The sequence below is a fragment of the Cydia strobilella genome, chromosome 24 (assembly GCF_947568885.1).
Source record: "Cydia strobilella chromosome 24, ilCydStro3.1, whole genome shotgun sequence".
Classification (NCBI taxonomy): Eukaryota; Metazoa; Arthropoda; class Insecta; order Lepidoptera; family Tortricidae; genus Cydia; species Cydia strobilella.
Genome location: NC_086064.1, coordinates 6540252 through 6565069, shown reverse-complemented (window position 1 = coordinate 6565069; position 24818 = coordinate 6540252). Strand labels below are relative to the sequence as shown.

General features: G+C 38.2%; 3 protein-coding genes and 1 pseudogene across 14 annotated transcripts in view; all 4 read left to right on the top strand.

Annotated features, from left to right (window-relative positions):
• Positions 1-3642: 3642 nt before the first annotated feature.
• Positions 3643-4366, top strand: LOC134752501 (uncharacterized; annotated as a pseudogene).
• Positions 4367-9315: 4949 nt separating this feature from the next.
• Positions 9316-14128, top strand: LOC134752069 (zinc finger Y-chromosomal protein 2-like). Its single transcript, XM_063687631.1, has 4 exons — positions 9316-9523; positions 10309-10465; positions 11339-11425; positions 12817-14128. The coding sequence occupies exons 1-4, from the start codon at positions 9371-9373 to the stop codon at positions 13503-13505; spliced, it is 1086 nt and encodes a 361-aa protein (XP_063543701.1). The 5' UTR covers positions 9316-9370; the 3' UTR covers positions 13506-14128.
• Positions 14129-14562: 434 nt separating this feature from the next.
• Positions 14563-24818, top strand: part of LOC134752376 (zinc finger protein OZF-like) — a 41647-nt gene continuing 31391 nt past the window's right edge. For 10 of the 12 annotated variants that reach the window (XR_010128755.1, XM_063688081.1, XM_063688075.1 and 7 more), the window contains exons 1-4: positions 14563-14843; positions 15360-15516; positions 15808-15921; positions 18259-18429. Coding sequence is in view for 11 of the 12 variants with exons in the window: in XM_063688081.1 (XP_063544151.1) it covers positions 14691-14843; positions 15360-15516; positions 15808-15921; positions 18259-18429 (595 nt within the window). In the remaining variant the exon portion in view is untranslated. Of the gene's footprint in view, positions 14844-15359; positions 15517-15807; positions 15922-18258; positions 18434-21358; positions 22491-24818 lie in introns of those variants that run through there. The other 2 variants (XM_063688076.1, XM_063688079.1) reach the window with 2 other exon arrangements.
• LOC134752377 (zinc finger protein 26-like) lies at positions 22726-24800 on the top strand. Its single transcript, XM_063688084.1, has one exon. It carries the CDS (start codon positions 22853-22855, stop codon positions 24743-24745), a length of 1893 nt encoding a protein of 630 aa, XP_063544154.1. The 5' UTR covers positions 22726-22852; the 3' UTR covers positions 24746-24800.

The following is a 24818-nucleotide window of genomic DNA, read 5'->3' as shown; positions in this document are numbered from 1 at the left end:
TCTATAATGTAATCCAGCCATATAAAATATATGTTCGTTATTTCACAGGTAGGTGTCAACTGTAACAACTTGACATAGTCGTATTATTTTAGTTGAAATATTTCGGGATGTTTCAGCGGTCATCTTGGTTTATTTTAATTATATTGTTGCAATTCCTGAAAGATTGTTGGAAAACGTGCTGAGTTTTTATTTGTAATGGTTTGAAGTTCCCTTTGTGATAATGTCTTTTGTGATCGAGGGCTGTAAATCGCATACAGGAAGAAAAGAAAATACGCACGAACCGATAACCTTTAATCGGTGAGTTTTGTTCAATTTTGAAGAAATTAATTTATAGGACCTGACCCTAAACATAGAAATCGATATGTTGTTTATGTAATTATTACTTGCATTCCAGTCTATATAGATTTTTGCATATATTTTCGAACTTTTCTGCTAAGTATGAAAGGTTATATTTTGGCATAGTGATGTATCGACCTCAGATCAATAACCTATCGACATTTACAGCTTTCTTATAGTTTGGCCCAGGACTGTCTCATTTTAATTGATGAGTACAGTCAAGGGCATAAATATATATACATTCCCAAAGTCTCAAAAACATGTGTACGCTTAGACAATAAAATCGTGTTCACATATTTTTAAGCCATTTGTCTGGATCGATATTTTTGCCTTCGACTGTACCTATAGTTTTCTTTGTTCTTACTTACTGACAGATTGTGTTTGCCAGACTATAGTTTAATACTAAAAACCGGTCAAGTGCGGGTCAGACGCGCGCACCAAGGGGACCGTACTTTTTAGTATTTGTTGTTATAGCGGCAACAGAAATACATCATCTGTGAAAATTTCAACTGTCTAGCTATCACGGTTCATGAGATACAGCCTGGTGACAGACAGACGGACAGCGAAGTATTAGTAATAGGGTCCCGTTTTTACCCTTTGGGTACGGAACCCTAATAAAAAAGACATTAATGATCATTGATGAATGTTCCTTTTATTAATATTGTTGGTCACAAAACTCAACTTTTTTTTTCAGATTTCCAAAGGACGAGGAATAGGGGATATTACTGCAATGTTCTGCCACCAGAGTGCAGCACTAGCTTTTTTAGTGCACCGTAGAGTAACTTATTTATACTGTACCTTTAACAGGTTTTTGACAAGTTTTCAGGGGACCTACCGAAATTTCGTTATCTGGCTGCCTCTTTATCGCTCGAATACGCAAGAGTGACAGAGATGTTAGATAACGAAAGTTCGATTTTCTTGTTTCGCGATAGACCCTCAGATTGTGATAGTGGCGCCGAGTTTCGCGTAATATTCCCTATTATTAAATAAAAAAAATATATTACACGAACGTTTTTTTTTTCATTTCCTATTTGGTACAGTCAGCTGCAGAGAAAAGGTACCCCACGTCCATACTAATTTACAGAACTTTGTATGCAGGGGGGGTGCCTTTTCTCTGCAGCTGACTGTACATGACTAGAAACTATACTTAGTCTTTTAGCATTAGAAAAAACGGTAAACCATTTCCACGTGTCTTTTTATTGACAAGTTTTTTTATAAATATAGCAATATTTTACTTATGAAAGCAAAAGTATGTAAATTATCGTATATTATATTTGTTGTAACTTATTTTCAAAGTGTTTTTCGATAAAACAACACGTTAAGATCGCTCGCCTTCTTTCTAATGATAAAAAAACGAGAGGTATAGTTAGACGGTTGTGAGTGGTAGACTGCAAATGAGATAAAAGCTATATTAGGTACATGCATTAATCCTCATATCAGGCGGCTCTTTGATTCCAAGGATTGCATAATTTTTATACTTTTTAATGATTTTTAGAATATGAAAATTATAAAAAGTATAAAAGTTATGCAATCCTTGTATTCCACGCATTTAATTTCATTTCAACGAGCCGCCTGCTACAGATTTCTTGAAATTGCCGCGTTTTTTCAGGTTCAACTTTCATTAGCCAGACTATTATCAATTTGCCAATTTCGTGATTATTCTTTTACACGGCACATAAACTTATGCATAATTTATCGATATAAAAAGTCGACACAGTTACATCCCTAACAAATTATCAAACATGACACCGTACGTAAATGAGAAATAACAAGCATATATGCATCTCTTTTCGGCACATTATCTAGTTCGTAAGGAAGTAAAGTACGGGTATACATATTTGCGAAGCATTTTTGCCCTACTTCTATGCTTTAGTCATTATTCTGAGGGTGGTCTTTTCCATAGTTCGAAATGTCAAATGTCACTTGTCACTTCAATGACTGACAGCTATTATACTCGAGTTTCGTCCTCGATATTAGTAATTTAGAATTATAGAACACATTATAGTAGTTACGCGAAAGTGTAACCACTCATCACTTGTATAAGGGAAAAAAGAAGCCAGTACTGGCAACCCCTTTTTTTTTTTTTGATTTCGCCAACCTATCCATGTCAGACTCACTTCATTCGCATTTTAGTGCTCAACCACTCCACTTGTGTCAATAATTGACAACGGCGAGGAACTCGAGTTGTTAGCGAAACGTCTAAACCAACTCAAATAATATGTATGTTCTTCCTCGTCCTCTTCGGGCTCCACGTGTTCACAGTTCGTCGTCAGGTTCAACGTTGTCGGAGGCCGCGCCAATTAATCCGGATTACCAAAATGGTTCGTACTTAAAAATACCCACTTATTTTTGTTAAAATAAACTTGGTAATTTTATCGAATATAGTGCACTCAGAGTAGTCTATATTTTCTATTTCGTCGCATTATAATGATATTGCATAATAAGATATTGCATTCAGGGTAGTCTATAGGACTATTCCGCCGCAATAAAACTAAAACCTTTGTAACCAGATCAGTCTGAGGGACTGTTTCGCCACAAGGTTTATGCTATTTTTGCCGCTCAAAAATAATGCATTCAGGGGGTCTATAGGACCATTCCGCCGCATTTTTAAGATGCATGTACTCAGATCAGTCTGCGGGACTGCTTCGCCACATGCTTTGCCTTTGTGAGTGTGCAATTAACGTATCGATTTGCTGCTTGATTAGGCAATAACTACCTACTTATTTTTGTTAAAATAAACTTGGTATTTTTGTCGAATATAGTGCACTCAGAGTAGTCTAAAAGACTATTTCGTCGCATTATAATCGTATTGCCTAATATGATACTGCATTCAGGGTAGTCTATAGGGCAATTCCGCCGCAGTCCCACAGTAAAAGAAAAGCCTTTGTAACCAGATCAGTCTGAGGGACTGTTTCGCCACAAGGTTCATGCTATTTTTGCCGCACAAAAATAATACATTCAGGGGGTCTATAGGACACTTCCGCCGCATTTTTAAGATGCATGTACTCAGATCAGTCTGCGGGACTGTTTCGCCACATGCTTCGCCTTTGTTAGTATGCAATTAATGTATTCATTTGCTGATTGATTAGTCAGAAATGCGCCCTCGCGGGCTTGCGATAACACGCTGCCGCCGCCGACAGCACAGGTTACCAGCCACTGTAGCGAAGTAGAGCCGATGGCCTGTCCGTCACATCGCTGACCTATTACATGAAGCCGAGCCGATTGCTGGTCCATCACACGCAATAGAGCCGATCGCGGGTCCATCAGATGCGATGTATGCCAATCTGCTACCTACCAAAATAAATATTGGAAATCTTAGGAACCGATCCATCGCTGAGTCAAGAATGGCGAAGACATTAACAAAGAAATGTCTAGCAGATTTAAATACATAGCCACATCCGGCTTAGAAAAACAAACTACTAGATAAATTCCTAGTGCCTTCCAATTGCAAGAAGATTGCCGCCCCGCAGCTAAATGCTGAGATAAAAGCAGCATCAATTGAAGCTGTCGTAAAAAGAGATAAAGCTATTGAGCTTAGGCAAAAGCAAATCGCGGCAGCAATTATAGGGCTTAGGGCGTATGCTGACGTCATAATTAAAGTCCACGGATAAAACAACAGCATTTTTAAACAGCTGATGGATCTTGCACGCTTACTATGCGATTATACAGTCGAATCGTCAATTCGCAGAAACTTCACGTTATATTCACTAAAAGAGGATTTAGAGATTAATTAACAAATACAATGATGGATAAGGATGAAGTGAAGATTATGTTTGGTGAAGATTTTCCAGAGACCTTAAATACAGCTAAAGATGTATCGAAATCAAGTACAGATACTAAGGTGGTTCAACAGAACAAATTAAACCTGAAAGACGGGACCCCCAGCTTGCAACAGCCGAAGGGTCCGACACACAAACATCAGTCTACAGCCTCGAGCAGTCGGCGCTACGGCCATGGGAGCTCGTCGCACAGGTCGTCGCATCGCATCAGGCCAAGCACAATCGCCGGCGCTAGACCCGGTACGTTATAACGTACATAATATGCTGCTGGCAGACTCGCTGATTTCATATTTAAGCTTGAAGATTACGTTTTGAAATTCGTTTTAAAGGCGGTTTCATGTCCACACTGGATTTAGAGGATGCATATTTTTTGATCAAAATTCATCCCTACTCTAGAAAATACCTTAAGGTGCCTAATGTATTTACCAAATTGATGGAACCTGACCTTAAAACCTCATATCATAGATTTATCTTGACGACCTTTACCTGATAGGTGAATCATATCGAAATCGGGAATGTATAAATAGTTTATAGACCACAGAATCACTGTTTCCGTATACTGTCCAGTCCCTGGGATTCATCATAAATGAATCAAAGAGTTGAATTCCAGCTGCTTCTTGTAAAGATCTCCGTTATATAATAAATTCTAAAAAATGGCAATTAAGATTGCCGGTCGAAAAGAGAAATCGAATAAGATATGGATTAGAATCCTTTAAGCTCTTAAAGCATTGCAAAATCAGAAGATTTGGGCAATTAATTGGGCTATTAATTTCTTCTTGTCCAGCCGTGTAATACTGCTGGTTGTACACGAAACAAATGGAACGTGTTAAGTATTTAAATTTGAGAGGTCATGAACATTTGGATAGATATATTTCTATACCTTTCTCTCCATTCAGATTTGGATTGGTGGATTAATGCTATTCGCGATTCAAGCCACCGTATCCGAGATGACCTATTTCTATCGAAATCTTCTCTGACGCTTTTACGACGGGGTGAGGCGCATCAGCGTGCGGCGACCGGCGGCCTAAAAATCGTTACCAAAGATAGTTATTAATGCCAAATACTTTTACGAGTCGACAACACTACAGCCAGGCGTGGCTCACTCCGCAATTTTGTTGTGTCGCTACAAGTACATGTGGCCCACACCAGTTCTGGTGTGTCATATAGTAGTTGCCGCTTGCCGCGCACCGCTACGGAACGAATGCCTGCTCGCGCTTGCGCCGCCTTGCAGTCATATCTCTCGTAATAGACGCGTTTTGTTAGAGAGTGATCCTTCTGTATCTAGTACTATTATTTATTCTGTGATACAGCTATATAAATCCTAGGGGGGGTATCCAATAACCCCATCTCAATAAAGTAACCAAAACGTTATTGCGTGCCAAGAATATAGACGTTCTCACCCAGATGTGAAATGTGAACTTTCCTTTGCGGGCAGTTGTTGTTGTTGTGTTGATTACAGGATTTGGACAACCTAGCTTAGTATTGTTCTTTTTGCAAGTTGCATTATTAACAGAAACTGTGACAGGTACATTTCTTGGAACAGTCCCAGATGCGTACGCGTATGACGCGTTTACAGAATGGGATGATTTTTTTTTCTTTTACGCATTCCCCGCCAGTGTCTGCAGTAATACTAAAAGATCTGAGAAAAATCATTTCTGAAAAGGCTGAGGGTATCATGGTTGTCCCCGATTGGCCTATACAACCATGGTACCCCTTATTTAAGCGCCTTTTAATATCAACATTATGAAAGATAGATCCCAAAACACGCAATAATATGTGATGCCGGAGTTTTGTAAGCACATCGCTAATGCAGCGATACGTTCAACGGTATGCAGTGAATATCCTGTTTGCGTCGTTATCGACAGCTAAATTGAGCAGTACGACGGTATTAATTTTGTCTAAAGAATAAAATTGATGTATACGGTCCTTCAGTACCTTCCAATGACTATAGTATTTCTAACAGAAATAGTTAATTCGGGCAGAAAATACGGCACAATTGACAGCCACAGATCTGCTCTCTCGATGATGATCGTGTTTAAATGTTTTTGTAAGAGAGTTTTAAGCTTAAGCTTAGACCGCATATGCCACGGTATAAGGTAGCATGGGATGCGGCTAATGTTCCCAATTATTTAGGATCATTTTGTCCAAATGAAAGTTAACCATTCAATCAACTTTCACTGAAATGTGTATTGTGTAAACTTACTTGCTCTTGTGACAGTGCACAGAGCGCAGAGCTGCAGACGCTGTCAAAAAATTGTATCAGTAATATATGTGGTATATCTTACTAATAAAATCATAATTAAAATATCTGAAATTATAAAAACATCTAGAGTGGGTGTCAACCAGCCATCTCTTTACTCACCTTTCGAGGAGCGCCCTCAAGTATGTAGTAATGTACGAATATATAAATTGCCTATATTAATAGAACTAAAAAGACTTAAGTAAATCTGACTTACTTTTTATAGGGCTTAATAAGGCTCACAAGTCACAATTGTGTTAAGTCTCCTACTTTGCGGAATTGACATTTCCATCTTTTCTTCGCATAGTACAAGACATGCTTCTACATATTTTGCTTACAAAGCGGGTGTAAGTTTGGGACAGGATGGAGTGGCAATTCCACTACCTACCTAAATACTTTTGCCAAGTTCTATATAACAGAACAATTGTTTACGTTAATAGTGATAATATGGCACTTGCTAGATCCATATGTTTGTCGTAAATGATAAAGCACCCGTTGAAGTATTCCATTAATTTCAATTGTACCTATGATTAGTAGTCTAAATAAATCAGATAAGTGTATGGAACACAAATCAAAAGATGTTATGTTATTTACTAATCTTAATAAGTAAATGAGTAAACTAAGGTTTATCAATTCTGATATTTCCTTCCATGCTCTCAACATCTACAATGTGTTCTATAATTCTAAATTACTAATATCGAGGACGAAACTCGAGTATAATTAATGATTAAACGAACTTACCTGTAAGTGAAGTTCGATCATAATTATACGAAGGGTTTCGTCCGAAGATATTAGTAATGCATACCCGCCCGCCCAGGCCCCTAGGAAATATCATAATTTGAGCTCTAAGGCTCTAAACTAAATGAAGTGAGTCTGACATGGATAGGTTGGCGAAATCAAAAAAAAAAAAAGGGGTTGCCAGTACTGGCTTCTTTTTTCCCTTATACAAGTGATGAGTGGTTACACTTTCGCGTAACTACTATAATGTGTTCTATAATTCTAAATTACTAATATCTTCGGACGAAACCCTTCGTATAATTATGATCGAACTTCACTTACAGGTAAGTTCGTTTAATCATTAATTCTTTAGTCTTTTGGACCACCATCAACAGAGGCGCCAACTGGTGAGCAAAAAAACGATAGCCCTCATTCGTCTGCTGATTCGAGTTGATTCGACTCGACGAAAATGTTTGGATGTTTCATTGGATCGGTCATGAGGGGTGGGGGAAAATGACCGAACGGGATAGTCTTATGTATCTTTCAGTAGGAGTAGCAAAGAAAGCGCTGTTATTGTTTGGCCTTGTCAAAGTTTCACTTTTCCACCGCTGCCACAACCGAGGTTGTGGCAAACAAATAAGTACGTGACATGTCATGTTTGTTCGTTGCTTGTTTAATTATCGTTGTTTTGTATGAAATTGTGCTTTCTCTTATGAAATATAGTGATGGTTAGCGTTTTGAATGCTTGAACTTTGATAAAATACTGGTGAATTGTTCTGTAATCGGCTGTAACAGCCGCTCTGAGCAAAACTATGAGATCATAACCTTTCACACGTAAGTACGGTATTTTACACCTTCCTCTTAACGCAATATGTGAGAATAACATCGTAAAATTACGTTACATTCAAAGCAATGTAGAATCATACGATTTCAATAAAAATATCACAATTATTTACGCAAATTAACAAAACATTATTTGTAAAATTATCCGCCCAAATTACGTAGGTAGGTAGGAGTCTGAGGTCAGCCATTTTTAAACTTCTTCTTATTTTAGCTGCATAATAATCATGTTAGGGATACCAGATGAAAATATCATAATTTTATGGGTAATTTTGACCTCGAAGTTTCTTCGTACTTCTAATTCCAAAAAATAAATAAACAAATGTTGTGAAGATTAAATGTGGTGTACATTAATTGGTGTGATCGCGATTTGTGATTTCTTTAAATTAAAACCCATAATACATTTTATTTTACGTTTTATTTACTAAACATGTTTAGTTTTGTACCACCTGCGCGAATTATAGGAGGTATTTCATTGTTTATACGCCTAAAAAGAACGGCCCATTGACATTTTATTTAACAATTTTTTAATACCGTCAAACAAGCTAACTTTGCCTCCAGGGTAATCGCCCCAACGTGATATCAAATATTGGGGTAATTTTTACCAATATGGTATCCCCACGTTTATGACGTCATCTATGTCTATCCCTTACGGGCGCACGCGTATGGCTGGTCTATGTAATGCTAGGTCTATGGGATGTTTGGTTGGCGGCCGTAGCACAGATTATATAATACTATACTCCATTGTAAAGAAAGTGTCCAAACAAACAAACCATTGCAGTGATATTTAAATGTTTTTTTTTGATGTAATAATTTATTTGCATAAAAACGTATAATAATGCATAACGGATGAGATGAGATAATCGTTTTACTCAAACTCTCCGACTATAGTCAAGTATTTTCAAAATTCGTGTACCTATCCTATCGCCATCACTATCACTCCCATTAGTAGGAGCGAGAGCGACGGGGCGACATCGACAGATAGTACGCTATTAATTCACAAAAAAATTCTCTCGTCTGTGAGCAAGTAGCCAGTGTTGTTTGACATCTCATTTCATAATATGTATATGATCAGAGGAGTCACTTAACGCTGGCCAATTGTAAGTGTAAGGCAAGTAGGTAAGTTTTCATTTGTGAATTGATTCGATCCGAATCGCATCGCATCTAGCCTGGCTCGGCGAGTTGGCGATTCGAACGGCATCGCCGACTCACCGGATCGGATAACAAATGTTCGTTGTTCGCGCGTGGAAATCGCTACGTCGAGTTGATTCGAATTGCACGGAGACTTGATTCGAGTTGACTCGCCTGTAATGTGATTCGAATCATTCGAATCAGACAACTCGACTCGCCCATCGCTAAATTTATTTCTGTTTCTGTCAATCTCGCTCGTACAAAACGGTACTTCTTTATTTTGTAAAATAATTATTTTTTATGTGTTGTGTTGACTGTTTGTTAAAAGATGGAATTAGAATTGGCGGCTGTGAAGCAGGACGCTGACTTGTGCCGGTGCTGTCATTCTGAGGGGTGCTTCAAAGACCTTAACGAAGAATATGTTTGGATGGATGAAACTGTAAATTACGGCGAAATGTTTCAAGAATGTTTCAATATTACGGTAAGTATTAATACTTGGGCTGCTCTCTGAAGCTCTGAACACGGAGGGGTTCGTTCAGCATGTCTTTAAGAAAATTCAGTCTTTTTTTTTTTATCTGGTTTTTATCGAGGCTTTGGACACTCTAGGTGAACATGTCAGCCTCATGGGTGCTATCATAGTTCCCTACTCAAGGGAGAGGTCAATAAAGTGGTAAACACTGATTGCTTTGTCCGATATAGGCTCTGCCAACCAACAATTGATCTGTCCATTGTGCATGGAGCCCAGACTACCAAAAATTCTTTTTCTCAAGTCCGAATTTTAGAAAATCAATTTAAGAAAATTAAAATATTTGGTAAAAGGAGTAAATATAGAGCAAAGCAGTGCTGTAGATAACTAGCATTAGTTGTTTTGAGATATGCTTTTATTTAAAATCCTCTAATTTCAGGTCAGGTCAGGTCAATCAAGCGTTTTTTGTTTGTAATTGAACTTAAATATTTTGGCGCATAATAACAACATTATTTCTAGAGTAAACTCGCATTATTTGGTGACACGACTAATTCGGTGATACAAGTTTTGAAGCATGACACCCAGGAAAGCTAGTGAATTAGAGCCTTTTAAATAGGCCTCATGGCAAAGCCGCCGAAGCCATGAGGTCCCATTTAAAAGGCCCTAATTCACTAGTTTTCCTGGGTGTCATGCTTCAAAACTTGTATCACCGAATTAGGTGTGTCACCAAATAATGCGAGTTTACCCTACTTTAAAAGAAAACAAACTACTTATTTATTTATACATATTTAATGTTACAGATATTACAATACCCCAACAGCAATGGCATCAACGGAGCCTCCAGGCTCATCTGCGAAGACTGTGCGGCGAGGCTACGGGAGGCCTGCACATTCCGGAAGCAAGTGCTTGGCAATGAGAAGAAATTAGCCGAGATGCTTGGACACATGGAGACGGAAGGTAAATTCTTGTTACATTCCATATCTATTTTTAATAAAGTTTTAAGTAGTATTTAAGTATTTGTATATTATATATATTGTTGTATAAGTACCCAAAACACAAGCCTTCTTGAGCTTACCGTGGGGCTTAGTCAATTTACAAAAAATTATAACGATATTTATTATTTATAGTGTCATCATCATATTATACCTAGAAGGTCCAACAATTAAACATTAGCGCGCGCCGTCTACACTGGCCGTTTTGTGCGCGAGGAAATTGCCTCGCGCGTACAGTGGCGTAGCTAGGGGGGGGGGCTGGGGGGGGCAAGTGCCCCAGGCGCCATCCAAGAGGGGGCGCCAAAATGGGCAAAAGGCAGCAGCAGGGAAACTTTTGTCAGTCGTCAGGGGGCGCAAATTTGGTGACTGCCCCGGGCGCCATATCCTCTAGCTACGCCCCTGCGCGCGTATGCTCGCTCTGTGTGGACCCGTCTACTGACATATGTACCTTAACATAGGTAGGGTAAAAAACTTTAATCCTTATGGATATAGTGAAAGTAATCCAAACTCACGAGAACATATCACGCCTGAGGCAATGAAATTTTAATTTTTCCTTTATTTCAATAACTAAGTAAATTAAATATTCTTTATTTCACCACAAATAAATTAAATTCAGAAACCGACTTACAAACATTCCACCACGGCGCTCTCCGTGGAAACGCCACCCCTAAGGCCGCGGCCTGAACGCACGCGACCGGCAGATCGAGGCCTTTTATAAATTTTGTCGAACGCATGTTGGTATGAATGGCCTTGATCTGCCGCTTGTCGCCACGCCGTTCGTGTGTATCCAGGCCACGGCCTTAGGTATCCTTTTATACACGTGAAGACATTGCCACAGCTACCTCGGGTGGCGTCAACGAAGTCTACGTGAAGTCGGAGCCCCTGGACTACGAGGACCGTGGCGACACATTAACACATAACCCAGGTTTGCCTTTTATCCTCCTAAGGTTAAGCCAAACAAGAAAAAAAATTGCCAGGGCAATTTGTATGTATGTATGTATGTATGTTTTGAACAAACCAAACAATTAGCTCCATGCATGAATTTATTTTTATTTTTGGATTCATAATTTATATCGTTGGAACACCGGAAATGATAAAAATACTTTTGTAAACCTTAACATTATTTTATTAAAAAATATTTAAAATGTTGAAAATTTTTGAGCGGTTGAAACGCTCATAATTTTTGGCGCGAATTCGACAGAGCGTGATGATTGCTACTAATGACACTAATCTGTCGAACGCGTGACGTCACGTGGCGTTTCGAGCGTTTCGCTCACTAGCTTTTCGCGTGCAAATTTTTGTACTTTTTATTTATAATTTTAAGTAATTAAATGGTAATTTAAAAACGGAAATGCATTTGTAACATGATATAACGGTAACAAACATCCGAATAAAACATATTTCGTTCATATTTAAACTTCATGCATAAGGCTAATTGTAATTCTAGCTGAGTTTCTTGCTGGAGTCTTCTCGGCTAGGCTGAGTTGTAGCGAACCAGCGGCATACTCCCATTAAGTTTGATACCCTTACCACACCCAGATCAGGTTGAGTCGCTCAACTGATCTCGCTGGAGCATTAACTCAGTAGGAGAATTCCAGTGTATTAAATTCAAGTTATACAAAATACCTTGCACTCATACCTCAACCGGCCAAGTGCGAGTCGGACTCGCGCACGAAGGGTTCCGTGCCATTACGCAAAAAACGGCAAAAAATCACGTTTGTTGTATGGGAGCTTAAATATTAATTTTATGCTGTTTTTAGTATTTGTTGTTATAGCGGCAACAGAAATACATCATCTGTGAAAATTTCAACTGTCTAGCTATCACGGTTCATGAGATACAGCCTGGTGACAGACAGACGGACAGACAGCGGAGTCTTAGTAAAGGGTCCCGTTTTTACCCTTTGGATACGGAACTCTAAAAAGAGTTACCAACCTAGCCGCCGCCATATATACCATCGAAGTTATATAATATATCGTAACGACTTGATCTTGATAATAGAGATTTGGTTCAAATATATCTGAACGCCTTGGCCGCTCCGATATACACGGTGGCTAACAAATAAGTGCATTCCCGTTGCCAGGGAGGTTTCGGGATTATACTGAGCAACTTTTACTACGGGACCATCCCCGAAATCTCGAAAAAGATTTGCCATTTTCTATGGGAGGGTAATTTCGTGGTTGGTCCCATAGTAAAAGTTACTCTGTATAATCCCAAAACCTCCCTGGCAACGGGAATGCACTTATTTTTTAGCCACCATGTATATCAGATGGTTAGGTACCGTACAAAGATTTTAAGGCCAACTTATCATTTTACAGATTTCAATGAAGATGCTGAACCTCCTAAGCCTAAGAAACGGGCACGGAAAAAACCCGCCAAACGAAAAAACGAGAATGGAAACGCATCTCTGAAACGGGTGCGATCGAAAACTCCTGAACAAAAACAAATTGAAAACCTACAAACGATACTTGAATTTTCAAACGCTGTTCGCTTCAAAAACAAAACCAATTTAGGTTACATCTGCGGTGACTGTGAGTTAACTTTTCTAGAGCCTTCCGTCCTAAGAACGCACACAGAAGAGGTACATAAGGAAGATCGTTTAACTTTAGACATGCAGGCGTTAAAAATAACTTACATCGGTGTTAAATTAGATATAACCGATTTAAAATGTACGCTATGTTTCGAAAACATGGACAGTTTGTCAGATTTTAAAGAGCATATAGTAAACGTTCATAATAAGGTATTTCACTATGATATAAAAGATCACATATTTCCGTTTAAGTTACATAAAAGTTGGAGTGACTGTGTTCTCTGCGATTCAACTTACGAATGCTTCAGAGGATTATATCTACACATGCATACTCATTTTAAAAACTATAATTGTAGTAAATGTGATGCCACTTTCGCTTTTGAAAAAGCATTGAGTTCGCATATTTATACACATAAGTATAAAATCCAGGAACAGGACGGAGGAAGTCTAGGTATCCGTAGTAAATACAAAGACTAGATGCGATTCGTAGGAGGTTTAATTAAAGACTAACAAACTACAGGTGTCCCCACATTGGATATACATATATCAGAATAAAGAAGGTCAATTTGTGTGAGCATTATGAGAAAGTTTGTAGTAATAAAGCTAACCTACATCAACATATCAAAATGGTGCATTCAGCTGAAGGCAAAGTGTCATATTGTCCGTATTGTAAGAAGAAATTTTCTTCTTACTATATGAGGAATCGTCATTTGATAGAGGCGCATGATTCTGACATGTTTAAGTGTACAGTTTGTAGTGAACGGTTTGCTATAAAGGCGGTTTTGTTGCGTCATATGAAAGTTGCGCATAAGAATAAGATGTAAACTTTATGACCCAACTGCCACTCTGCTGTCTGCACTACCATACACTGTTATAAATTCATGTTGTCATGTCACTGCCGCGGGATTAAAAAGACTCGTGGTATACTCGTGGGCTGGTCCCTTAGCCTTGTTTTGGGGGTACCTAAACCTAATCCACATCTTTGGTATAGACATGTTTTTTTTTTTTTTTTTAATTATAAACTGATCGGCGAATAGGACAATACCAGTCTTCATTATTTAGTTGTCTTTGTTTACTATCTTGCGTAGTTTTAAGTCCATATTCATTGTAGATTATAGCAAGTAATTATTTATTAAATTATTATTTATAAAATAAATTATTAAATTGTTTTCAAGAATTTATTGTTTTATTTGCACATTGCACCTAGTTATTACGTATCTTGTGATTTTTCAGAACAGGTACTGCCATCTAATAGCGGTACGAGGAACTATTCGTGTGGCATGTGGTTTCTAGATGGTGTTAAAATTGTTATTCTATAGTACCGCTAGTCCATAGCAGATGGCGTTAGCAAAGTTACTATACGTACTGAAAATTAACTTGGATAACTAATAAAACTTTATAAAAAAATATTAGATTTATGTAAACAAATAAAATAATTTATTTACGTTATTATTAATAAAATTAAAATACAGGAAAAAGGTATAGGTAGATGGTACTTTAACGATCGAAGCGTGTTCAAGCGTCGCCGAAAAAAAAAAAACAAAGACGTTCTGCACAAAATGGCGGGTGGGCTGTGAAATTATCGACGCTTTGCATTTTGTAATAATTATAAGGGTTTAAAACTGTTTTGTATTCGGAGTATGTTTTAATAGTGTTACGAAAATGGATTTCGATGAAATTGTAGTAAAAGAAAGCCCCGGCTTGTGCCGGTGTTGTCTTTCTGAGGGATGCTACAAAGACTTAGGATCCGAATATAGTTGGATGAGTGAAACAGAAATTTACGCCGATATGTTGCTGGAATGCTTTGATATTAGTGTAAGTTTCTAATCTTCTTATGCTTAGATGTTCTTAAAACAATATCCATTTTTTTAATATTTTGTAATTCTCTTCTCTAATAAAATTGAACTGGCATGGGCGATGGGGTGTGCCACAGAAATGCTTTGTTGTTGCCTACATTATTTTGTAACTAAATTTATAATAAGTAACATGACTGTCAGTGTCCTATGCATGTGGTATAGAAACTGATGACATTTCATTTATGTTTTTTAAGTATGTTTCATTGTATTCTAATTTAGCATTATTGAAAATTAATAACTGATTTAACTGAATAATATATTTTTCCAAGTATATTTCTAACCTAAACATTATGTAAATAACTACAGTCAAATTAATTAAGGGTATTTTTTCTTGCTCTTATTATTTGCTAAATTATCTGCCTCTGTAGTAGACTAATCCTGGCATCTAAACCTCCTGTTTAGATGCCAGGATGGTAGGTAGATAAATGTCTGAAATAGAAAGAAATGTGTTGTCATTAAAAATGAATACATGCAGATATCTCAACACCCGACCGGCCCCAACGGCTCCAACCGGCTGATCTGCGAGGTGTGCATCACGCGGCTGCGGGATGCCTGCAACTTCAAGAAGCAAGTGCTGGAATCGGAGAAGAAGTTCGTGGACATGGTGGGCCGAGGAGAGTTCCGGCCAAAAGGTAAGAAAAACCTTTGTTTTTAACATTTTAGAAAACTTCGGTTTTGTATTCTCTTTTCTGTATATTATTTATTCTGTGCCCCGAGGCCAAGCGTTTCAACGCTGAAAGGAAGAAAACTATATTCATGGCTAATAAGGCTGTACTTAGTGCAGACAACCCTTTCTCTCGCTCAACCGCAGCCGCGGCCAGTAGAACAAGTGCCGTAAAAATGAGAAGGGGCCAATGGCACTTCTAATATTCCAAACTGTATATCTTACTGTTGACGTTCACTTAAAAAGATATTATTTCCAGTGCTGCTGTACCAGACCCAGATGAAGACTGAACGTATTATGGAGATTGAAGAGGACGGCGCTGACGACAGCGGCGAGGTCGAATATCTCGAGGAGGACGCAGACTTTGTTGATGGTGAGTGCAGCAACAATCTACACCAGTGGGAGTAAAATGCTGTAGAGTCTTTCAAGCAGCTCCAAATTACACACCCAGGATAATCACAAAAAACCGGCCAAGTGCGAGTCGGACTCCGACCATTACGCAAAAATGACGTTTGTTGTATAGGAGCCCCACTTAAATATTTATTTTATTCTGTTTTTATTATTTGTTGTTATAGCGGCAACAGAAATACATCATCTGTGAAAATTTTAACTGTCTAGCTATAATGGTTCATGAGATACAGCCTGGTGACAGACAGACGGACGGACAGCAGAATCTTAATAATAGGGTCCCATTTTTACCCTTTGGAAAGTTAGAGTCAAACCGAGATAACTCGATTTTGATAGCACAAACTGCAACGGCCATAATTTCATAGAGGTTTAACGTTTAAAATAACACTTGCACAGTCTAGGCTATCAAAATTGCTGCAGAATTATTTTCGTTTCATTTAATTTAATTATTGCAGAACCATGGTTACATGCATGGTTACCCTGTCAGGGCATAGCATCATAGTTGTTCTAAAAACTACATACTAAAATAATTTATACATAAACTGAAATATAGTACTCAAGGGACTGTCTCATTTCAAACAAACAGAGAGAATCATACTATCTTTGTCTTACACTAGTACTAGCACCCAAAAGAAAAGGATGAGTATAGTTTTTTTTGTTCCTATTTACTAACAAGATTTGCTTGACCAACTATAGATAACATGCACTAATGAAAAAGTGACCAAGTCCAGTGATTTATATATTAAAATAAAATAATTTATATATTATAGTAGGTTGACTACTTAAAAAAACACACATCAAAAAATATTTCATAAAATTATTTGATTTGTTCCCTAGTTGAATTTTTAGTTAAACATAAAATTAGTTAATCTTAACAACCCTGTAAATATTTTTGTGTACCTACAATAAATTTTTTGAAGTTTGAAGTAAAAGCTAGGTCTGACTAGTGATCAAGTCAAGACATTAAACAGGTTCTTTACCCAATATTGCCTTTCACCATCAAGTCTGTCATCATCAGATATTACACTAAAGTAATAGACCACCAGGATTCATGGTATGAGAGGCACGTCGCACGTCGTTGAGGAATCTGGTGACAGGACCGGCATCTTTCTGCTTGAAGAACACTCCAATGGAATAGGGGATATTACTGCAATGTTCTGCCACCAGGGTGCAGCACTAGCCTTTTTAGTAAACCATAGAGTAGCTTAAATACATACTGTACCTTTAACAGGTTTTTGACAAGTTTTCAAATATGACATTGATGCATCAAGGCGGTTTGTTTACAGAGGACCTGCCGGGTAACGCGAATCCGAAATTTTCCGAAATCTGCCTTTTTATCGCTCGAATATGCAAGAGTGACAGAGATGTTAGATAATGAAATTTCGATTTTCTTGTTTCGCGATAGACCCTCAGATTGTGGTAGTGGCCTACAGTACGCAGAGTTTCGCGTAATATTACCTATTGTAAGAATAACTTGCATCACATTGAACTCATCAGTCTGATGTCTGATCTGATCAAACCACCAGCTTGAGCTAACTGAGCACTGAATGGCGTTTGCCGTGTCGCGCTAAATTTCTGGCCCCACAGTGCGCTTGATTGCCTTTTAGTTGGTATAAAAAAAAACCTTTATTGCTGCTCTACAGTGATAACAATATTAGGTCGGTGTTTCTTTTCTGACGATTGGGTTTTGTTAACAACAGCTTGTCTTTCGACAAAGGCCTCGTCTAAAGATTGCCATTTCTCCCTATCTCTTGCAAGTCTAATCCATCCTGGGCCGGCCACTTTTTTTAGGTCATCTTCCCAGCGTTTCCATTGAATAGAATAGAATAGAATAGAATAGAATACATTTATTAACGTCACATGATGGTAGGTTACATAAGAGAGTGTATAAAAGGAGCGGAGGAAAAAAGGACCCCATGGTTGGTTTTAGTGTTTTACATACTTTGTTCGCATCTTTGAATTTGGTTATACCTTTAATTTTGTTTAGTTTTATTTTATCTCTTCTTTTTACTCCAATTACCTTCTCTCTATTCCATTTTGACATACTTTGATTTTGTTAGCACGGCAGTGTTAGCATCCGTATGTTAAACACGGCAGGATGCATGTGTTAAAGACTTTCCTCTTTTCCTTTATTTGCATATCTTGGCTTTTCATTGGTATAAAGTCTTATGAATCTAAATGTAAGACGAGTGTGTACACTTGTACCCGGCATTATGTATATCGTCATCTAGTACGAACAAGCCTTACTGTGGGGCTAGGTCGAGCCTTTTTTACATTATTTCATCTCAAGTACAATTTTCAGAGGAGCTCCTCAAAAACGAAGACTATGGTGAAGCCTCAGTGTCCGAAGACATCACCGTGTCCGCCCTAGCGGTGAAGGGCAAGCGCGGGCGGCCCAAGAAGACAGCCAAGCCCGAGAAGAAGGCCAAGGTGGCCAAGACCGAGGAGAAGCCCAAGAAAGCGGTTGCTAAAGGTAGGTTGTTGCTGTTGGTGTTCCGGCTCTTGAGGTTGTGTTGATAATTTTGTGTAGAGAAGTTTGTTAGGGACACTGAACAAGGTACAAATAAAGATAGAAATAGAAATGATTGATTTGTGGTAAACATTAAAAATAGGCAAATGAGATACATATAAAAAAGGAACAAAAAACTGGCCAAGTGTGAGTCGGACTCGCGCACCAAGGGTTCCGTACCATTACGCAAAAAACGAAGTTTGTTGTATGGGAGCCCCACTTAAATATTTATTTTATTCTGTTTATAGTATTTGTTGTCATAGCGGCAACAGAAATAAATCATCTGTGAAAATTTTAACTGTGTAGCTATCACAGTTAGAGATACAGCCTGGTAACAGACAGACGGACAACGGAGTCTTAGTAATAGGGTCCCGTGTTTACCCTTTGGGTACGGAACCCTAAAAACTGACAACACAATAAAAGAATACAAGACGAAAAAAAAGACCCAACACCACCAGTGTTAGCCCACTAACACTGGTGTTCCGTTGGGGCCATGGGCAAGTGAAGATATGCATGCTATTTTAAGTGAATGATGCCTTAAAATCGATACAGTAATAGACCGGTCAGCAACAGAAGTAAAGTAGCTAAGCGTTGGAGGTGTTATACGACCTACACACGTATGTGTTGTGTTCACTGCTTGTTACTTTTCAAACTTTGATGGATAGAGAGATAATTTGCCGTGTAAAAACTGCCTGCGCGTCTGCCACGTACGTACAGATATTTTGAACGCAGAAGTAGACTTTACCACGTTTTGATAAGGTATATACGTATACATTTCTAATAATTTTATTAGTCTTTAAAAGATATGATAAAAATATGGATTGTTACAAACATATTAGATTTTTTTAAACCGGGTCACTCACGTATTATTAAGTCGAATAGCTCGACATGTTTCGGTCCAATTTCATGTCGAGCTATTCGACTTAATAATACGTGAGTGACCCGGTTTAAGATAATCTAATATGTTTGAGTCTCACGGGAGTTTTATAGTTAAGATTGTTACAAAATTATAAGTCAAATGACAAAGTTAACAACACTACCTCAAAAAGCTTATGTTTGAATACCTTTTTGTTACCAGTTAAAATCTGCTACAAAAAAGAAGAAAGACCGTAAACCTTGCGAGAGATATTACAATAATATCTCTCGTAATATTAGAGATATTTTCAACCAAAAGGGTACTTATTGTCGGTTGTCAATAAGGCGCTATTTTTATATAACTTCAATTTGAAATCAACCTTATCGACAACCGACAATGTGGTACCTTTTGGTTGAAAACGTCACATATTTAATGTTAAACAGACGAATCACTTAGTTCGGTACATAGTACATAACAATTTTTTGAAGTAACTGCTCTTCTTAATTTATTCAATTTATGGAGTTATAGCTTTACTTACGTGATATGTTCACAATGACAGTGTTTTATAATGGTAACAGGAGGGTTCCAAACACATATTTTTACTGCTTAGTGATTTGACACATGAAGCCAGTTGCACCAACTATCAGTAATCGTAATATCTTCACGGTATAACAGTTATCTAAGGTCGAGATAACAGCTTTTTAACGTTAACCAGTTAATCATTATCCAGTTGGTGCGACCGGCACTTATTATCTTTTATAATGGCCTCTAGTTTACAAATAGAATCCAGGTAAGGCCTGTGTACACCGGGTGCATGTGCGTAGTTGCGTACAGGTGCACGTGCGTGTTGTAATATACAAATTTTTATGTGAGATGGCACACCGCTTGCGTGACGTGTGCGACTGTGCGTGCGCGGCTCGTCTACGCACGCAGCCGGTGTGCTCTAGCCTTTACACGTTGGATGGTCGAACGACGGACCAATTTTTATTAAGCCATGATTTCAGAATCAGAAACAGCAAAATATTTATTGCCACAAAAATTAATACCTTAAGAACTAAGTACAAATAGAATTTTTAAATACTAAAATAGGTACAATTTAATTAGAATTTTTTAAATACATTTAATAGCTAGGTACATACATTAATGATTGGGCAATGGGCTCCAATCTCAGCATATGCGAAGCACTCTAAGCAAAGGGCCTAGCGCTGGTTTTAAGACTGGACCCTTGAGATCGGTCGGTCGCAGGTTAACAAATTACCGTGATTTTATAATGGTTTCGCGATGTTAGGTCAAAATGGTCAAATTACGACTGCGTAGCCGCTAGCTTATCAAATGCGGTACTGTGTTGGTGTGTGATGGGCGTCACAATATGGAATTAACATCGCGGCAGTAGATATCGCCTGTAGGGGTCGGTTGGGGATGATTAAGTACCCCTGTTTTAACGCCCCGTTTATAGTTAAAGGGCACCTACTTATGCGCTCAAGGCCTGTTTGCCCTTAGGACGTTTGGATTTTTGACGTAATTGACTTATAAAAGTGACCGTGTGGATAATAAAGAGGCCTCTTATTAGTTGATTGATTGATTGATAATGTGTCAAATCACTCATTATTCACAGAATGATGTTATAAAAACTCCGTTTTTATTCCTTTCATAGTAAGCCACGTAGCTAAGCTACAAGTCACGTTGTTTTTATAATATCGTTCTGTATTGTTTTTATGTTTTGTCCGGTCCATTATCGCCACCGAATTACGAATGAAACTTCTCTCTCTATCTTTATACAAACTGACCTAAACTTTAACAAAGAAAGAAGATTGAGTATTGACCGTTTGGTCATCGGTTTTCTAATTGGAATATTAGAACATGTCTTTACTTTACCGAAATACCTATTATATTTACATACAATCTTAGGAACTAAATCTTTATTTGACACACAAATACGTATTTTACAACTTTCTACGTTACTTTTAAACACCAAACTTACCAATATATCTAAGCTCAGGCCACAGACTTCAATTTGATAGTAATTTCACTTTTTAGGTAAGAAACGGGCCGTTGTACCGAGCGATAAGCCCATCTCGGCCACCAAACGCAATCGCCTCATGAAGGCCAACGCTGCCATAGTCCTAGAGACCTCCACAGTTGTCCCGTTCAAGTGGCAGAGGCAACACTACCTCTGCTTCTATTGCCACAAAACTTTCAAAAGCACAGACTCTCTAAAAGACCACACGAGGGACGAACACAAGAAATCGAACATCAAAGCGGCCGTTTCTTACCTAAGGAGGGACGAAAAAGTCAAAATTGACGTCTCTAATATCGAATGTAGACTCTGTAATGTCAAACTAGACGACCTTACCTCACTCTTAACTCATCTGACCTCAACCCATGATAAAACTTTCACTGAACAGTGCGGATCATTCGGCCTAATCCCTTACAAGCTAGAAAGCGGTTCCACCTCTTTCCAATGCGCCATTTGCAGAGAAGAGTTCCAATACTTTATCAAACTGAACGAACATATGAATCTACATTTCGGAAACTACATTTGCGAATTATGCGGTAAAGGATTTTTATCCCAAAACCGTCTGAGATGCCACGTTCTTAGTCACGGCTCTGGATTCAAATGCACCATGTGCTCAGAGACCTTCGACTCTCTAACCTTAAGAATCAATCACGAAACTAAAGTCCACAATAAGGAAAAACTCTGCAAATGCTTCTACTGCGATGAAACCTTCCCTAACTACATGCAACGTAAAAGACATCATCACTCTGTTCATAATCTAGAGATCCCCGCATTCAATTGCCCGATATGCCACAAAGCCTTTGAGATCGAAAGCAAAATGCAAGTCCATATAAAAGAAGTACACTTAAGAGAGAAGAACTATTCATGTACCATGTGTGAACAAAAGTTTTTCTCCAAAACTCACGTTCAGAAGCACATGGTGAAGCATTTTGGGGAAAGAGTGCATCAATGTGAAATCTGCAAGAAGTCGTACGCGAGGAAGCAAACGTTGAGAGATCATATGCGAATACATAGCAACGATAAGAGATACGTGTGCGCGCTGTGCAGCCAAGCGTTTGTACAAAACAACAGTTTGAGGTTGCACATGAGGGTACATCATCCCGAATCTGTCAATGCGTAGAAATTCCTCGAAAGATATAGGTAATATGTGCCATTTTCAACCAAAAGGGTATTTATTGTCGCTTGTCAGTAAGGCGCTATTTAAAGCCCATAAAGTCCATATAGCTTCAATTAGAAATCAACCTTATCAACAAGCGACAATGTGGTACCTTTTGGTTAAAAACGTCACATGTATAAGTAGGAAATATCGATGTGCATTTAAGTTATTAATATCTAATATTTTTATAATCATCCTTATACAAACTTAACATTAAATTATTTGAAGCTCAACGCGTTTTTGAATTCACGCAATCACTTCCCATACGAAATCGAAGCACTTTAAATGTACCCTATTAGTAGTTTGAATTTGCACCATTTTTAATTTAAACAGTTGGAGTGTGTTTAGCGTAACTTTCATGGGTACATTTACAGTGGCGAATTTCTTTTCAGATGTTAAACCGCGGAAATACAAAGGCTGCGAATCGTCCTCGATGCGACGACGCAACAACCTCGCTGTGTTGTTCAACAACACCTCGGTCGTACCCTTCAAATGGAGGGGCAAATACCTCTGCTTTTACTGCAGCAAGGACATTGCCGAATACCCCGCGCTTCGGAAACATACCAAGTCTCACGGACGTTGCTCCACCGATGATCATTCTTTGAAAGTATTAAAAGGAGGCCAAAATATGGAAATTAAAATCGACATATCTGATATCACCTGCGAAATTTGCAACGAACCTTTTCCTACATTAGACGATATTATAACACATCTGTTTATTAAACATAAGTTAGAATATGACCGTGATGTTGAAATGGCCATAGAAGAGTATAGACTAGTTGATCTTCGCTGTTTAGCTTGTGATGAAAAATTCGCGTATTTCGGTTACTTGGTGTCTCATGTTAATAATAGTCATCCTAAAAAATGTCTCATCTGTGATAAGTGCGAGCAAAAGTTTAACAAGAAACGAGATCTCTTCTCTCACATGAAGAATTATCATAGGGAGGGAGGTTACCAGTGCGAACTATGTCCTTTAAGTTTTAGCTCTCTAAATATACTTAGGAAACATAGAAACAATCGTCATTTGAGTAAGTGTAGCATCTGTCAATTAAAACTGCCTTCAGCGGCGTTAAAACTGAAGCATATGGAGGTTGAACACCCTGACGATGGATCTTTGCAATGTGATAACTGTTTCAAAGAATTCCATACCAAACAGGGTCTTAGAATGCACGTTAGAAAGTGTAAGGGTGAAGATGAGCTTTTCAGCATAGATGTTAGGAAAAAAGAATACGATCCGATGGATCTGGATCAGAATTATGAAGATCCAGTTAAAAGACCGAGCGTCAAGCAGATCAGGGAAAATATAGTTATAGTCATCAATATGTCAACGGCTATTCCATTTAACTTCTATAAAAATAAGTTTAACTGCTTTTATTGTTCCAAAGATTTTCCTGACTCCGATTTGATGAGAGAACATACTATAATAGAACATCCTACGTGCGATGTCAAACAGAAATGCATTAGGAAGTGTAGGGAATCTGTAGCGTGCGTCAAAATAGACATTTCTGCCGTAGCGTGTAAACTATGCTTCGAGTCCCTCCCAGACCTTGATACGCTTATTGACCATTTAATTTTAAAACACAACGCCAACTATGATAAATCAATAACGACCTGCTTACAACCTTACCGACTTATCAAAGACCATATGGCCTGCCCCCATTGTCCAGGCGAAATATTTAGATTCTTTGGCACTCTTTTAAAACACATGAACAACAAACATACTAACAATAACATTATTTGCGTGTATTGTGGACAAACGTTTAGGCGGGACCAAAATCTTCGTGTTCATATTTGGCGTCACCACAGGGACGGTAGATTTAAGTGCAACATATGTGGTGCCGAATGTAATATACCTTCTAGGTTATACATGCATATGGCTAAAGCACACGGGGTGAAAGCGGCTAAATGCCCTAAATGTCCTGAGAGCTTTTCAACACAATACCTAAGACAGAAACATTTGATTGAAGCTCACGACTCAGGGCACAAGTGTTCTTATTGCGGCAAATTATTCACTAGGAACTCATTCATGAGGGACCATATTAGACGAACGCATTTAAAAGAGAAAAACGTGGAATGCTCCATATGCAACATGAAGTTTTTCAACAACGTTCTTCTGAGACGCCACATGGTTAAACATAGCGGCGAGAAGAATTTTCATTGTGATATTTGTGGTGAAAGATTTTTCTGGCGAAAAAGTCTTCGGACGCATATGGCTAGGCATAATAAGCATATTAATCCTGTACATATTTAGATCTTAATTCATCTAGTCATTTATTTATTCCGCATAGCTTACGTTATTTATATCGATCGCCATACATTTGGCC

Excerpts from the sequence above, each read along its gene's own strand:
- LOC134752069 (XM_063687631.1), top strand. The coding sequence starts at position 9,371 with ATGGAATTAGAATTGGCGGCTGTGAAGCAGGACGCTGACTTGTGCCGG. Across the intron at positions 9,524-10,308 it reads AAGAATGTTTCAATATTACG|ATATTACAATACCCCAACAG; the intron begins GTAAGTATTAAT and ends TTAATGTTACAG. Across the intron at positions 10,466-11,338 it reads TGGACACATGGAGACGGAAG|CTACCTCGGGTGGCGTCAAC; the intron begins GTAAATTCTTGT and ends ACATTGCCACAG.
- LOC134752377 (XM_063688084.1), top strand. The coding sequence starts at position 22,853 with ATGGGTACATTTACAGTGGCGAATTTCTTTTCAGATGTTAAACCGCGG.